This window comes from Colletotrichum spaethianum (assembly GCF_022836535.1).
Source record: "Colletotrichum spaethianum MAFF 239500 DNA, contig33, whole genome shotgun sequence".
In the NCBI taxonomy this organism is placed as follows: domain Eukaryota; kingdom Fungi; phylum Ascomycota; class Sordariomycetes; order Glomerellales; family Glomerellaceae; genus Colletotrichum; species Colletotrichum spaethianum.
The window spans coordinates 159195-175630 of NW_026054803.1; the positions used below are offsets into that span (position 1 = coordinate 159195).

The window sequence follows — 16436 nt, forward strand, 5'->3', positions numbered from 1 at the left end:
AATATTGTCACCTAGTTGCTTCGCTTCGACGATGGCGGAGCTCCCTCGACATTACTGTGATCGCCGCTGATCCATCTAGTGGGTTGAGGGATTTGGAAGCAACCTTTACAGAGAACCATCCCGTCGGGCTTTCTTAGCTCCCATCAAGCTTTTAAGGCAATCTTGTCCCCCCCCCCCCCCCCCCCCCCCCCCCCCCAGGAATACGATATAGGAACAGAACAACTTCGGCCACGTCCTCGAGATCTCAACAGCCAGAGTATGATCCGTGAGGCGTTCATCTCGAGTCTTCAAAGACACCCCGTTGAGCAAGGACTGCTGGCAACCCCCGAAGAGGAAACACCCAAAAACCATTGGTACCGGCGGGCAAAAGGTCGAGCCCATGCTCCCACTCTTGCACGACCCTCCCTTTGAACAGGCCATATTTTGCCCACCTTGGAACCTTTGGAGATGGCTAGGCGAGACCCGGGCTACATTAGCGTGGAGAGACAAGCTTTTTCTTGGGTGTAGCGTGTAGGGGACCCCGGTTATCTGATCTCCAACGCAGAAGCGCCCCCGCTCCCTCTCTCCCTTACTGTCATCACTGATGCCGAGAATCCGGCGGGCGAATGAGTCTGGTGGCCAAGGTTTTCCTCGGTTCAAGTAGTGTGGGAGGACAAACATCCTGCGAGAGGAGGGCGTCAAGCCATGTTTGACTGAAATTGCGCTAGTGGCAGCGCCGGCTTGCTTTCGTTGCATCTGATAAGATGCTATACCTTGGACTAAATTAGCCCATCCCTCTCCGGTCCTACCTAAGAGCTGGAACGGGAGGTGTGTCGGGCTATGAGGAGATCAGATTGATAAGATGACTTGGGGGTTGGGGGGTTGTTGTTACGGATGGGGAGAAGGTCACCCCAGCGAGCGTGGCGAGCATGGCGCCCTCGCTAGAAGTTGCCGTTTGATCAAGTGCACCAAAGTTTGTAGAGGTTCATTTCCCTCGACTGTAGTCCTCGCTAAGGCACTTTTCGTCTCGTGGGCCAGCCGATATCTGACAGGATACACAAAGTCGTGGTCGTGCCACCCAGAGACTCTTCTTCCTCTGGCTGTCTTCTCCAAATCCACCATGGGCCGCACAACAATGGCAGGCAATACATTCCTCCTGGCTCTCATCGCCGCCCTCGCGAGGACCGCCTACGCCGCCACGGTCTCGCACGACTTCAACATCGGCTGGGTAACGGCGAACCCAGATGGCGCCTTTGACCGCCCAGCCATTGGCATCAATGGGCAATGGCCGATTCCTCGCATTGATGCCAATGTCGGGGACACCGTTCTCATCAACGTCCACAATGACCTGGGGAACCAATCGACGTCCCTTCACTTCCACGGCTTGTACATGAATGGCACGACTCACATGGACGGACCGGCGCAAGTCAGCCAGTGCGCCATCCCGCCGGGCTCGTCATTCACGTACAACTTCACTGTGAGCAGCAGCTACAAAGACGAGATGGGAGAAGAGTAATGCAGAGCTTCTCTAACATTGTATAGATCAACCAGCCAGGGACGTATTGGTACCACTCCCACACCCAAAGCCAGTATCCAGATGGTCTCAGGGCGCCCTCATCATCCACGACCCAAGCTCCCCGTTCAAGGACCAGTACGACGAAGAGGTTGTCGTCTCCCTATCTGACTGGTACCATGACCAGATGGCCAACCTCATCCCGGGCTTCATAAATAAGGGCAACCCCACCGGCGCCGAGCCCGTCCCGCAGGCCGCCCTCATGAACGACACGCAGAACCTCACAGTATCCGTCCAGCCCGGCAAGACGTATCTCTTCCGTATGGTCAACATGGCCGCCTTCGCCGGCCAGTACGTCTGGATCGAGGGCCACAACATCTCCATCGTCGAGGTCGACGGCGTCTACACGGAGCCGGCGGAGGCGAGCATGATCTACATCTCCGCCGCTCAGAGGTATAGCTTCCTAGTCAAGACCCGGAACGACACCACGTCCAACTTTGCGATTGTCGGCAGCATGGACACCGTAAGCCGCACCCAAGCCAACCCTCTTCGTGCCCTGCCCTTGACTAACAGGAGCAGACCCTTTTCGACACGCTCCCCGCAGACCTCAATTACAACGTCACAGGCTGGCTCGTCTACGACGCCTCGAAGCCCCTCAGCCCGCCGGCAACACTTGACACCTTTGACCCGTTCGACGACATGACCCTCACTCCTTACGACAAACAGCCCCTCCTTCCCGAGCCCTCGCGGACCGTCGAGCTGGACGTGATCATGGACAACCTCGGCGACGGCGCAAACTACGCCTTCTTCAACAACATCACCTACAAGGCCCCCAAGGTCCCGACCCTTTATACCGCCCTCTCCGCCGGCGACGCCGCCGCCACGAGCCCGGAGGTCTACGGCGACTACACGCACAGCTTCGTCCTCGAGCGCGGCGACGTCGTCCAGATCGTCGTCAACAACCTCGACTCGGGCCGCCACCCCTTCCACCTGCACGGCCACGACTTCCAGGCCCTGTACCGCGCGCCCGAGGAGGGCGGCACCTTCGCCGACGCCAACGTCACCGAGGCCGACTTCCCCGCCATGCCCATGCGGCGCGATACGCTCGTTGTGTGGCCGAACGGAAACATTGTTTTGCGCTTCCGGGCGAACAACCCGGGTAAGTCTTTTTTTATTTTATCCCCTGTACCGTCGACGTTGTCCACTTTGACAACCCGAGGCTAACAAACGTCTTGGCACACAGGCGTCTGGCTTTTCCACTGCCACATCGAATGGCACGTAACATCAGGCCTACTGGCCACCTTTGTCGAGGCGCCGCTGGACCTCCAAAAGACGCTGTCCATCCCCCAGAGCCACCTAGACGTCTGCGCGGCAGCCAACGTCCCGACCACCGGCAACGCGGCAGGGAACACCAAGGACTTCCTGGACCTGAGCGGGCAGAACGCACCGCCGGGGCGTCTTCCTGATGGGTATGCTGTTCCCAATCCACCTTCAAGGCGCTTCCAGCACCGCCCCCTTTTCTCCTCGTCAACATGCGCTGACACATGACAAACTAGGTTTACCGCACGGGGAATCGTGGCCCTCGTCTTTAGCTGCGTGACAGGCATCCTCGGGGTTCTCGTTGTGGCATGGTACGGTCTGGCCAAGACAGAGGACGGTCCTTCCGGGGCCCGATACGCGGGTTCGGCGTCGGGTACGGCCGCGACGGTGGCACACACCGGCGATGCTCAGCAGAAAGAACCAGTCATGGTCGGAGCCGTGTCCGGCGGGTCGGGTGCCGCTCGGACTTGACGGTCATCGTTCAACTGACATTCGGAGAGATTGTCACCTGGGGAAGGAACCTGTGGGCTCAACATACTCCAAACAGCCTGTACAGCCTGCTTCGGCTCCACGAACTCTCTAGTGAGAATTTGGAGCCTCCGGACGGTTTCCACCCCTGGAGCTGCGCGATACACCACTGGACTGGTCAGAATGTGTTGCGCCACTCAGCCCGAGTCTTGGATAGATGAATCATCAATTAGTCTAATGTATGAAAGAAATCGAGTAAATAAAACGACAAACTCCTGACTCCTGAACCTGACACTCGGTCGATCACCTCCTTCCCCATTGGTTGTCCTCAGCCTTCCTAGCCGGGCAATTGCTATCGTAGCAACTGGTGTCGTTATATTCCGAGTCCCCCCAGCCTGACAAAGAAAGCCCTCCCCCCACTCTCGTCATTCCCCGCCCTTCCACTGTAGTGATGTAACTGCACGCATTCGTACGTACGGTCGGCTTTTCTCCTCGCCTGGCCGTTTACATCTGCCCTGCCGACGGGGGCATGCCCTCCGGCCACCGGTTTGACGCTGTTGCCAGGTCGTCCGGCTCTCTGGGTCACATCGCTGCGTTGCAAACTCCGTCTTGTTCAAGAAGATTCCTAGGTGATTGACATGGTATGCCACGATCAGCGGTGCACCCGCATCTAGCACCATTTTGTGGTGCTTCTAGGTGCTCTTGGTCTTCTTCTTGGGCAGCCCTTCGCCCGTCTCGCGGCGACATCGCCCTCGGCCAGCCACTTGCTCGCGTTGACGAGCTGTACGACATTGATGCCTTGCTTAATCAACATGACAGGGCAGCTGATGGAAGCAAGAATCCACGGCCAAGTTGAGTCCATTTTGTTCGCGCGGGCAAGCTCGAGAGCGGCAGCGCTATAGGGGTTCGGAAAGATGTGGCTCAGAAGAGACGTGTTGACTTGGGCGCCCGCCTGGATCTGCATAGCCTCCGAGTTGGACACGGAACTGAGGAGAGACGGCGAAAGCAGCGGGGACGAGAAGCTCAGTAAGTAAAGGGCGATGAAGAAGAGCTCGTTCAGGGCGCAGACGACGAAGAGAACGGTCTGGGGGAAATGATCAGCAAGCGTACAACGGGAAGGGGTTCTGTAGCATCGCAAACCTTGTTGGTGTAGTATAAATAGAGGATCTTGCTGCGGCTCTCGTCGATGTTCTTGTGGCTGCTGTCAGAGCCCGCCATGGAGAGTGTGGTGTACATGTGGATGTAGTGGCTGGAGAAGTCGAGCGACAGCAGCATCTGGAAAACGATGGTCCAACGAGGAAACGCGCAGGACAAGAAAACCAGCAAGCACGAGGTTGTGCATCTATCCGTAACCATATCCAGCACGGCGCCGAAGCGAGTCGATTGTTCAAACGCGCGCGCAGCGTATCCATCGAGGGCATCCAGAAGGCAGGATACGCTGTATAGCAGAGAGCAGGTTCGCGGATGGAGGGGCATGTAGTAGAGGGAGGCGATGGCGAGGACGATGCGGAAGTAGCCTGTGATAACACGTGCTGGTTAGCGACGTATTGAAAACCTCTCAGTTCAGCAAAAAACCATACCGATGATGTTGGGCCAGAACAGAAAGATGTTCTCCTTAGGGCCACCGTCCGAGGCTTCCGTCAAAGAAGCTTCGTTGCTATTTCCATTCATCGCAACCTGTTGGGCGGGTTCTTCGCTGGCAACCTTGGGCAATTCGCCAGCAGCGGCCTGGGCGGCCTGGCGCCTCGTTTGTCGTGCCGACATGGTGATGGGATGCTATACGACGAGTCTCAGCAGATGAAAGACGTTGAAGTGTCGAAGTATGGGGCGTGAAGAGCTTTCAAAAAGCGTGGACGAGGTGACCGAGGCAGCCGGTGTTGCAGTGGAGGTTGCACGGATGATCGATAAGTGGCTCCTAGTGACAGGATTCGTTTCCGAAAGCAAGGGATGCAGATGAGAACAAGATTGCCAACTTTTAGCAGATGGGTTGTCGATAGCGGAGGCCGTTTGGCGCAAAGGAGAACAGAAATGTTGAAGAGAGGCGACGCGCGTTGGATGACTTGGCAGCTGAAGCCTGAGAAAAGGTGTGCGAGCAGTAGTAGCCGATACAGAGAGAAGATGCCAGTGCTGATGTGGGATCGGACGAGACGGAGTTGTCGGTTGAAAATGCTGGAGTACCTTCGCCTAGCTTACCTTACCTCAATGAGATGGATGCCGTACGCGCTACCAGTATATCGCCTGTGCTTGGGTAGATTACTTGGGGCCGGCAGCCCGATTAATTACGGCGGCGCTATCCGCATCGTGCTTGGCCTTGCTGCCTCTCCCAATAACCCGTAAAGTGACCAACGGCTACGTAAAGTATTTCCTTCTCTTTGGTTCTACGGCCAAGTACGGCGAGGGTACGAAGCGACCGCGATGGGTACATACCTAGTATACTTGATCCAGTCGTGCCTTGGCCGACCTTACGTAGCACCCGCAGCGACTTGCTAGCTATTCGGGCAGTCTTACGTACCTCATATGCGGCCCGGATCTGCAGTGGACACACGCTCTCTCGACACAAACTGCCCTTTTAGTGGATTTTTGACAGGGGGTTTGATGGCGCTGGGCCCTTGCTGTCGGCTTCGACCTACCTAAGCGTGCGCCGCAGGGCCCAGGAAGCGGGTTCTTGGATAAGCAATGATAAGGGCGATAAGAGATAAGACACCTCTGCAATCCGCTGCTACCTTGCATTAGCATCCAATGCACAAATAGGAAAGAGCCAAAGTCAGTAGGTAACCCAACAAGATGTGTCTCCTATCAATTGTCATTGCTCCATCGTCACTTCTCTCGTGTCAGGCGTTATCGTGTACTCAACCACTGCTTTTCGGCTGAGATAAACGGTCGGGAGGTAATGATGGCCAGCTTGGTGCTCCAGCCAACGCTCCTCTAGGCCCTTTCGCCGCTGCTATTCTGATATCAACGGCATGAGGATAACACCAACTCAAGGCGACCACAACACAACCTCAGACTTGAAAGCAGACGTTACCCACGGCGTGCAATGTTTCTGCAACCCGATGCCAGCAAGTCAGCATGTCCCGGGTTTGGTTATCTCGACTACACGTCATGTGCTCGAGATAGCCCGTCAACCTCGGAACTGGTTCCCTGTCTGCTCAACATGGCCGCTCACACTTATCTCGAGCACCTTCTCGTCTGGCGATAAGCAGACCTCCAATAACCCCGCCTTGGTAGTTCTCGAATAGTACCCCGCACTCGATTCCGTTCATCGCTTGACATTCGACAAATACTCAATCCCACTGCTCAGCAACAGACACGGACGCCGCGCAAGCAATTCGCTGAAACCACGCTCGAGCGGAGAGGCATATCTTTTATCAAAGACCGACAGTTGCGCACGAGGCCACAGTGCTTCTCTAGTCCAGCTTTGGTTCTCGTCAGAATGACTAGACAGTCACGGACTGGCGCTGTCACGCAAGTCGTCAAGCTTGTGAAGAAGGCGTGTCTGTCAAGGTTGACTCTCGCTTGGGGGCGTTGACGGACCGTGTGCTCGTCTAGACTTTACAAAATCAGACCCAAACGGAAGTGACCTCGGCTTGATATCTGGCGGAGAGCTATGATACACAACCTTACAGCTCATGACAGCCTTCCACAACTACCGGTGGCAGAAGCCCGAGTGCGTCGCTTCCCAGAGTGGGACACGGGCGTGGTTTATTGAATACCACAGGCGATTGTGACGCTCATTCAGTTACACCTGATGCTCTCCCGGATGGGATTTGGTTTGCATCGCGAGGCCACGCGCTTGGGACAACTTGGAGCTTTTCAACGATTTCGAGATGTGTCCATAATCCCTACGGGCCCTTCGCCCCTTTTTGCTGCCGTCGGTGGAAGTCGTTGGGCTGTCAAATGTGGGAAAGAAGCGAGACCCAGGGCTCTAACAAAGGGTAGCATGGCTGCGGGGAAGAAAACACACCGTTCTTCGGTTCATTGGACTTCCCGTCTCTTCCTCATGAAATGGCACGATACTGCCTTACTGGGTGGAACTAAGACCCAGGGGCATGGCACGATATTTCCCAACCGCCCCGAGTTGATAGGCCGACAGAGTCATGGATGCGTGACGCCTACACATTCTGGCCCGCAGCCTTCGCCGTTTTGTGGTTCTGGAGGCAGCGGCCACACCGCACAAGACATATTGTTGCCGCATCCGGTGTCGAGTTTTGATGGCCGCGGTCAAACACAGGGGGCCAGTTGCCCAGTTTCTGGGTCACGACAATCGAACTCGGCCGGCCTCTGTCTCTCATCGTCGATGCACTGGCAATTGAGTCCGACCATCTGTGGCAAAGTCGTGATGGCTGTTTCGTGCCTGAGCATATTTTCGCACAAATCCTATCAACTTTCGGCGTATGCTGGACTTCTTTCACATTTTGCAACGAGCCGACCATACGACAGATGCGATTCGCCATGCCACTTGTTGATGCAAAGCAAGACACACACAGACTCAGGGTTGGTGTGGTCGCTCTGTGGTGTATGCTGTGCAACGCTAGCTGCGAACTGCAATGAACTGCGCAGTTGGCGGTTGCTGCGGTCGGCCAGTTTATTGACGGCAATCAAAAAAAAACCCATGTCCGCAGGGCTACACGTCACATTTGCAGGGTCTGGACGGCGAGAGAAAAAATACTTTTGGCGGACGTCTGGTCTGGTTCCAGAAGGTGCAGAAGGGTGGGTTCGAGCCTATCTCATCTGGTTGCCCACGTCCCTTTGCCTTTGGAGATCGACTCAGGCATTTTACCGTCAACAAGGGATGAAGCCGCGACTCGGGCTTTTTCAGGTTGGTTTACCAAGGCACGATTCGGCGCTGGATCTGTCGTCCGGCGGCCTCTCAACTGGCCGCGACGCCACGGTGAGGTGATGTGAGCTGAGGTCGGCTATGAATTGAATCGTCGCTTGACTGCTCGTCGGCGACAAAGCCCATCCGCCTGCCTGGAAGAAGTAAGTCTCTTAGGTTGGCATTGGCGGCGGCATGGACTGGACTGTTTGCCGGGATGCCACATGGAAGGTCGGCATACCTCCTATTCGTACACCACCAACTAGCCCACACCAACATTCTTGTAGTCGATCCAGGGTACTTTAGATCGAATCGAAGGTGTCGGGATCGTCCATCTCGGCCAAGAACGGCGGTGTCCCCGGCCAGCCTGACCCCGATTATATAATATCCCCGACGGAAGAGCACTGAAGCAGCAGCGAGAAGCTGGCAAAGACTTCTCCTTGAACGAACGACGGCATAAGCAAACGAGAAATTGAAATTCCGAGAAAGAGGAATCACAGGAAAAGGGGCAGGAAGCTTTGAGTTGGGAAAAAATAGGACGGAGGATCCCTCGGACGCACAACCCGCGGAATTATGACCAAGCCCCAAGGGACTATTTGCTCTCTTGGCTCTCCTTTCATTCCCCTTTAACCGTGCTCGTCGACAATAAGCCTCTCTCCTCTTTTCATTGAACAGAGCATTTGATCCATGCACACATTGTTAGTCCCTCTTGTTATTTTGCCCCGAAACCCCTTACCCCTCTCCTCTCTCTGTGCCTTCCCTCCAATCCCCTCGTAGAACGAGGCGTGAAGAGCAAGAACCCCTCATCCCCCCCTCGTCAATTTTTCAATCAGTCGGCCGCTCGTAGTACTCCGTACCTCTATGTAATCTTAAGCGCACCCCCACAGTCATTGCACAAATTGGGCTCAGTAACTTATTATCTGTTTTAGTCTTCACTAAAAAGTCCAGCCCACCTAGCTTTTTCGATTCTCCCTTTCGCTCCCCTTCCCCTTTCCTGTCTTCATCTACTAGATGAGGTTTGTCTACCTCTGAATCACGTCACGCCCACGTCGGTCAAGCACACTCAGACCCAAGTCCGGCCCGACACGACAACGACAACGACAACGATAACGACAACGACACGCGCGGCTCTGAACCATTGTGACCGTCCGCTGTTGTGCTTGTACAAAAACCCTTTTCGCGCTCTCGCAACCGTCTCGCCACAACACAACCCACCCCATCCGTCTCGGTGGCTCACCCCCATCGACCTCGGTAAAGCTAAACGGACAGATACTTCACAGCCTTGCATTTCAAAGCTTCACTGCTGGGCCTTCTTGTGGACTCTCTCAATTGCTACACGAACTCATAAACATCCTCCGCGTACAGTTGGCAGGCGCGCTCCAGTACTGGGGACATCTGCTAGGATGACTTCTCACGGTACGTTGAAGGCGACTTTCGCTAGTCGCGCCGAATCGGCCAGCCACCCACTTACGGCCTATCTACTTCGCTTGATGGATCTAAAGGCGTCCAACCTGTGCCTCAGCGCCGACGTTCCGACAGCGAGAGAACTGCTCTACCTGGCCGACAAGGTCGGGCCGTCCATCGTGGTACTGAAGACGCACCACGATATTGTCGCCGGATGGGACTACAATCCGCAGACGGGCACTGGGGCCAAGCTTGCCGCGATAGCTCGCAAACACGGCTTCCTCATTTTCGAGGACCGCAAGTTTGGCGACATTGGCAACACGGTCCAGATGCAATACGTTGCTGGTTCGGCACGGATCATCGAATGGGCCCACATTACCAACGTCAACATGGTACCGGGCAAGGCTGCCGTCACAGCTCTCGCCGAGGCCGCAGCACGCTGGCGTGAACGGTACCCCTACGAAGTGAAAACATCGGTTACGGTCGGAACGCCGAGGTCGGAGAGTTTCGACGACTACGAGGAGGACAATGGAGATGGTCACGAGCACACAATCGGTACGCCGCGGCCATCCGACATCAACGGACGCAAGGGTAGCATCGTGTCCATCACGACGTTGACCCAACACTTCGAGCCGGCTCCCTCTCCTCGCTTCCCGAGAAACGAGTCCCACAGCTCCGAAGAGGTCCTGTACGCAGGTATTGAGGAGGCCCCTATGGACCGCGGCCTTCTCATCCTGGCTCAGATGTCGAGCGCCGGCAACTTCATGAACAAGGAGTACACACAGGCTTGCGTCGAGGCCGCGAGGGAGAACAAGAACTTTGTCATGGGCTTCGTATCCCAGGAGAGCCTCAACACTGAGCCGGGAGATTATTTTATCCACATGACACCTGGCTGCCAACTGCCTCCGGAGGGTGACGAGGAGAACGGCGGCGTCGCGGGAGACGGCAAGGGACAGCAGTACAACACGCCCCAGAAGCTCGTCGAGCTCTGCGGTACTGACATCGTCATTGTCGGGCGTGGTATTTTGAAGGCGGGTGACCCTCAGTCGGAGGCCGAGAGATACCGCAGGAAGGCCTGGAAGGCGTATCTCTCTCGAGTAGCATAGGCGACTCTTCCATCACACACACACACCCCCAAATCAAATACCCAGGCGTGTTTATTCTTGTTGTTTTTTCCCCCGGCCGCACCGACGTTGGGGGCTTTTTGGGGTCTTCTGTTCAGTACGGGCGACTATCGTCCGCAGGTTGACGCATTTTCGGGTCTGCAATGATATTATGTCGTAGAAGAAACGGGAATCGGACTCGGCACTAGGACGGACTCTTAGACGGGGGTAGGTGATCCGGGACGGGCTCAAAACAAAAAGGGGGGCTGGCGTTGATATTGATCAGGTTCTACGGATGCAAAACACAAAGTGGACAGTCGCAGTTGATATATCACTGAATTGACCGTCTCTGTTACATCTTTTGCCAATGCCTCGATCTCCAGTCCAACTACAAGTCCTCTGGATCGTGAGCACACGTCCTTCCATCTATCCATCGAGAAGGGCGGCAGCGGTTCATCGATGGATGTGACACCCTGAGTAGCTCGTTCTTACTCAGTGCAGGTGTCGGCTATCGGCAATTCAGAAGCTAAACTATGTGCGTGGTTTGCCGTTGATCGTCCTCCGCGCTATGACGAGATAAAGGTAAAGCAGGTTCCTAACGACACGGCGTGTGGCATGTGGCATCCAGGCATGGTAGAGTAAAGTATGACATGGGCAAAGGACGGAGCAAGGCAGCACAGGGGCGAGGCTCGCGGAGTGTTCATTCGTCACTTTGCCGTCTGCCATTGACGATTAACCGACCATTGGCTACTGACGACAGAGTACTAGGCTTACAGGTCTACCATGGGCGGCAGGACAGCCAGCAAGCGAGGACAAGAAGTCGCCAACTCCGATCTGAGCCGACGGGGGTTGGCGGACAAGGTTCCCCGGGATGCAGCATGTTCCGCACTCCATCCCGACCTTCTAGTGTACCTCGAAGTTTAGGGGGGGGAGGGGTCAGAGCTGCGAGCTCGCCGACAGCTGTTTCCCCCAAGATGGCGAATTTAGAGTCTAGCACTGCATCGTTGCCACGCGCTCGAGAAGCAACGGGAACTGGGAGGGGGTAGGTATAGGAGCAAGGTCGTCGTCGGCCGGGGGAGCAGTACACGCGCATTTCGTCCTGGCATTTTCCAGACGACACCGAAGGGTGCAATGCCATTGGGGGTTGTCGAGTCCACGACCGTGCGATACGTGGACGTCGTATTTCTCGTTCGGCGCGCCGTGCCCCCTGTCGGCAGGCTGCCGGCCCTACCCCTCCATGGCTGTATCCCTTTCCTCTCCTAGTGTTCTTTGGAGGGCGCTTCTCGTCAAGTAGTCCCTCTGGACTAGGCCAGCGCGAACGGCACGGGCACTTGCGGTAGACTCCCGCCTTGACCTGCAACGGCCTGCATAGAGCATGATGTAGTAGGAGAAGAGACCGCATCGGTAGGTACTTGAATCTGACGAAAAGGCGGCTGGGCAGCCTGTTCAAGGCCGCCAGTAAGGCGAGAGAGGGTCATCCATGTCAACGAAGCAGCGGAAAGGCGCCAAATCCAAAAGCTTAGGCGGTTCGAAGCTGCAAGTAGGCGAACCATAAAACAGCAGCTAGCTCAGATTGGAGCATTGTTGCGGCGACACCTTGGACCCGGTGGCCGTTCGCTCTCGTCGGTGTCGTCAGAGACGTCTGCCGTCTTTGTCTCAAATGTGCAAGTGTATTCCGGAGCCGTTTACCAGTTTGCTGCATGTAGTAACATGGGGATTAGAAGAGTCTTTGACAAGCTCTCTTCTCTTCCAAGTTCTACACCCAAGCTCCTGGGATATATCCACCACTTCCATCCAAGGCGGACCAAACAACTCCCGGCCCCACCATTGATCTCGGCCACTTACACTACAGTACTCTGCCGTGGCGAAGCGCAACGCCCGGTGCGGCAAGGTGAGGTAGGAATAGTGTGGGAAAGCGCCTGCCTGCCACGGGTATCCGGGACCCCGGTACACATCCGGTTTTTCGGATACGCACACCTCACTCCTTCGTCTCCCCAGCTTTTTGGCTTGCTGCTATTTCTTGCTACGGCCCCTGCTGTTCCTTGCACAGTGCACCGTGAGGTTGGCTCCAACGTACTCGGCTGGCATTGTCGAGAAGAGACGATCGTGGGTCCCCCTTTGATGGTCTTCCCACCTTTTCTGCTTTCGTAATCATCCATTCGTGCCGCTCGAACCCACGACGGATTGCGACGGTACCCGAAACTGCTGGTTTTTCCCTTTTCTCTTCGCTTTTCCCTCTCGGTGTTGCGCCTGTCTTGCGCGCGATCACTCCGTATACCGTATTCTCGATCAACGGCGTGCCGAGCCTGCGGGGATTCGATCGGCACACGCCCACGAACGGAATATCCGACCATTCCATCCCATCAACATCGAGTTGGTGGCGCCGACGAACAGAGAAAGTCCCGACATTACGACCATTCATACATACGATACCCGTCCTCACCACCACCACCACCCGCACCCAAAGAGAGGTCATCATACAAACGCGGCCAACCATGGCCGACGACCGGCGTGACAGCTCCGAGAAATCGCCCTCGGGGCGGGAAAGCCTCAACTCGAACTCGAACCCGAGCCCGACCCAAACACCAAACCAGCCACAGAAACAGACACAAGACGCCCGGCCGCCACCAAAGAAGCGCAGACGAGTTGTGATATCTTGCACGGAATGCCATCGTCGGAAGCAGAAGGTGGGTGGCCCTATCTCTCTCGACAACACTTCCCATCGACGTCGCCATTGGTAACTGACGTGCTTTCGCGCAGTGCGACCGAGACCTGCCATGCGCCAACTGCAAGTCGCGCAACAAACAAGATGCTTGCAAATACGAGACGGGCGCCCCCACGGCCAAGGAACATCGCAAGGCCGAGGCTGAAGGCGCAAAGTCAACCCAGGTCCAGAGCCTCTCCAACGCCGCCGCAAACTGGGGCTACTCCCACGCCGGTGCTTCTACGCTCGGGCTGATGAGGAAGATTGAGAGTGCAAACGGCGACGGGGCGCTGTCGCAACTCGGCGGCTCAGCGCACATCGAGGACCAGTTCGCGACGAAGGAGCGGTACAAGTCTCTGATCAGACAGCTGCCCGCCAAGGGCTACATCGAGAAACTCATTGATGTGTATTTCCGCGAGTTCAACCATCAGTACTACGCCCTCGAGGAGGACCTGTTTAAGGAGCAGTTTGCCGAGTGGAACAACATACCCTTCAATGTGCTCTCCAACTCTGGGCCGCAGGGTCTCTCGCCTGATCTGAGGGTGTTTCCCGCTTTGCTCTTCCAGGTTCTGGCGACGGCCTTGCTGATCCTACCGGAAGGGTCCCACGAGTTCTATGAGCATCTTAAGTATGCGGGCAACATGACCTTTGAGGATCTCGCGGCGGACTATAGCGAGTCCGGCGTCGGCATTTTGTCCCTGTTGGGCAAACGACAGATCACTCTCACAACGGTCCAGGCCGATTTTCTTCGGGCGGCGTTCCTCAAGTACATGGCTAAAGTCACGGAATCGGTAAGTGCCCCCGTGCGCGGCCCACAGGTCGCCGAGGCTAACAGTGATCGCAGTGGCATGCCATTGGCAGCGCCATTCGAGATGCGCAAGAGATTGGCATGCACCGGGATAGCCTGGATCCCTCCCCGAACAGTGATGATACCGGTGACATACTCGAGAACATGTGGCTGATTCAGCGACGAAGAAAGTTGTACATGGTTCTCATGACATGGTGAGAATCTGTCGGGAAGCAAGGATGGAAAGACATGACTCGGCTGACAGGAACCAGGGACATCCACTGTGCGCTCGTGCTAGGGCGTCCTGGCAGCATCGACTGGCGCATTTGTCCACCAAGTCTACCCGTCGACACACCTCCGCCAAAGGACCGCCGTAAGACCCCCGTTGCGCCACGGGATGACGAGAAGGACCCCCCGACGCCGTTGACCAGGGGCATCTGGGCATTCAGGCTCGTGGCCCCGATGCGGGAAATTCTGGAGTTGGAACAAGACGGTCCGTGTCCGAAAGACTATTCCAAGGTCGACCGGGTACATCAAATGTGTCTGGACTTGGACGAAGCGACGCCTGCGTATTTCCGATTGGAGAACCCAGACAGGAAGTGGGATGATGACCCGTCATGCTACTGGCTGCAGTCGGTACGGTTCTACCTACCGCAGATGAACCTGTTCAACTTGATGGCGCTGCACCGGCCGTACATCTTCAACCGACAGAAGAGCCGAACAGAAGCGCTCAAGGCCAGTATCGAGATGCTTCACCGCCAGATGCTCACGTTCCAGGGCCTCGATGCTGGTTCGTGGCGGAAGTAAGTCTTGCCAACGACGGAACTGGGCTGAGCTAACCATCTTGTCTAGCTTCTCGCTATTCTTTGGCAGCTTTGATGCCGTGGTTCTCATGGCATCGATATACATCCTGTTTCCCAAGGAGAACCTTGAGATGGCTGGCAGCGCTATGCAGCACTTCCACTGGACTACGGAGAGATTTGAAGCGATGCAGGAGAGGAACCCTCTGGCGAAGGCAGCGAAAGGTGTCCTGCAGGCGATTTTTGCTAAGTTCAAGAAGGCGGTAGGAAACCCGGCGCCGCCACCAAGCCTGTCGAGCTTGGCATCTCAGACACCGGCATCGACGGCGGATAGTACCGGCAGTCTATCTGCCCGCGGATCAGTCTCGACGGCGACAGCGGCAACGGCCGACACACCAGCGAGTAAAAGCAGCACAGTGGCGACGCCGACATCGCTGCCGACAGTTCCCGACACATCGTCAGCGTATCCGCTGCCATCAGCACACTCGGAGTGGACATTGCCAAATAGCTGGGACTTCACATCGATTGCACCGCTATTTCCGATGGGAGACCTCATCTACCACGACCTTAACGGAATACCAGAGGACGGATCCCTCCCAGCATGGGGAGCAGCAACGCCGCCACCGCCGGCGGCCGGGACGACGTTTGAGGGGGATTTTGGGAATGACAGTGTGTGGAACTTGCTAAACCAGTACGACCCGACATCCGTTTGAACACCCCTTTATGGAAGACTGAGGAAAGAACTTTGAACCGGACAGTAACAAAGGCCGAATTGGGACGTTTGAGTCTGGCTCTCTCGCCTGACGCCGAGAGTCCCAAGGACTATTGGAGAAGGAAGGACGAATGGACAGCAAACGGCAAGGCAGTTTTCTCGGGAGTCGCAGGTGAGATTGATGCTGCAAAAGTCAGAAATCGCGGCCGTGGCGGCGGCTGAGTACATGAGTTTGAGGTCGTGCCATTGGCTGCATCCATTGGTGGGTTGAAGTTGGAGACGTTCCCACGCATGATTTACCGCTGGAGGGCACCCCGGTCGCAACATTGACCAATCAGACGCAGACTGGTTTTATTCGATATATGGGTCGACGGTATGGACTTAGCGCCGGGGGAGAAGGAGGAAGGAAGGTGCACCTTTACCGGTTGGTTCCACGGTGTTGCGCATGCCGCCAAATGCCCGTAAAAAGGCACATTTGCTGTTGCTCCGTACCATGATAAGGTTCAAGTGAGTGGGTGACGGATAAGGATGAGGTGTAGGTAGGCCACACATCTGGACGCCCTCAAAAGCACAATGCAATCATGACCAAATATACCCTTACACGTCTCTTGTTATCCCATAAACCCATTTGCTTTTCTATCGTGTAGGGGTATTCCGTCGTTTGGGTGCCTGAGCTGGAGGGCACCAGCTGGGATTGGTGTTGTATCCATTGAAGCATTGGTCGGACTCATTAGACGACCAGTGGACTTTTTTTTTTTTCTCTCTCTGTCACTTTGATAATTTTTTTCTGGGGTACGAGACCCAGTATCGGAAAGGGAAGCAAAAAATCA

The 16436-nt window shown here is 55.9% G+C and overlaps 5 protein-coding genes across 5 annotated transcripts; 4 read left to right on the forward strand and 1 right to left on the reverse strand.

Moving 5' to 3' along the window:
* Positions 1-1099: 1099 nt before the first annotated feature.
* On the forward strand, positions 1100-3283 carry ColSpa_10096 (iron transport multicopper oxidase FET3; the record flags this gene model as incomplete). The annotated part of the gene is made up of 5 exons (XM_049276308.1): positions 1100-1491; positions 1577-2015; positions 2066-2651; positions 2736-2961; positions 3049-3283. The coding sequence occupies 5 exons, from the start codon at positions 1100-1102 to the stop codon at positions 3281-3283; spliced, it is 1878 nt and encodes a 625-aa protein (XP_049132265.1).
* Positions 3284-3950: 667 nt separating this feature from the next.
* Positions 3951-5044, reverse strand: ColSpa_10097 (CDP-diacylglycerol--inositol 3-phosphatidyltransferase; the record flags this gene model as incomplete). Its single annotated transcript, XM_049276309.1, has 3 exons — positions 3951-4364; positions 4421-4797; positions 4861-5044. The coding sequence occupies 3 exons, from the start codon at positions 5042-5044 to the stop codon at positions 3951-3953; spliced, it is 975 nt and encodes a 324-aa protein (XP_049132266.1).
* A 4455-nt stretch (positions 5045-9499) lies between these two features.
* ColSpa_10098 (orotidine 5'-phosphate decarboxylase) lies at positions 9500-10606 on the forward strand (the record flags this gene model as incomplete). The annotated part of the gene is made up of 1 exon (XM_049276310.1): positions 9500-10606. One exon carries the CDS (start codon positions 9500-9502, stop codon positions 10604-10606), a length of 1107 nt encoding a protein of 368 aa, XP_049132267.1.
* A 2492-nt stretch (positions 10607-13098) lies between these two features.
* Positions 13099-14313, forward strand: ColSpa_10099 (multidrug resistance regulator 1; the record flags this gene model as incomplete). The annotated part of the gene is made up of 3 exons (XM_049276311.1): positions 13099-13290; positions 13364-14098; positions 14152-14313. The coding sequence occupies 3 exons, from the start codon at positions 13099-13101 to the stop codon at positions 14311-14313; spliced, it is 1089 nt and encodes a 362-aa protein (XP_049132268.1).
* Positions 14314-14343: 30 nt separating this feature from the next.
* On the forward strand, positions 14344-15607 carry ColSpa_10100 (uncharacterized protein; the record flags this gene model as incomplete). The annotated part of the gene is made up of 2 exons (XM_049276312.1): positions 14344-14897; positions 14947-15607. 2 exons carry the CDS (start codon positions 14344-14346, stop codon positions 15605-15607), a joined length of 1215 nt encoding a protein of 404 aa, XP_049132269.1.
* Between the last annotated feature and the right edge of the window lie 829 nt (positions 15608-16436).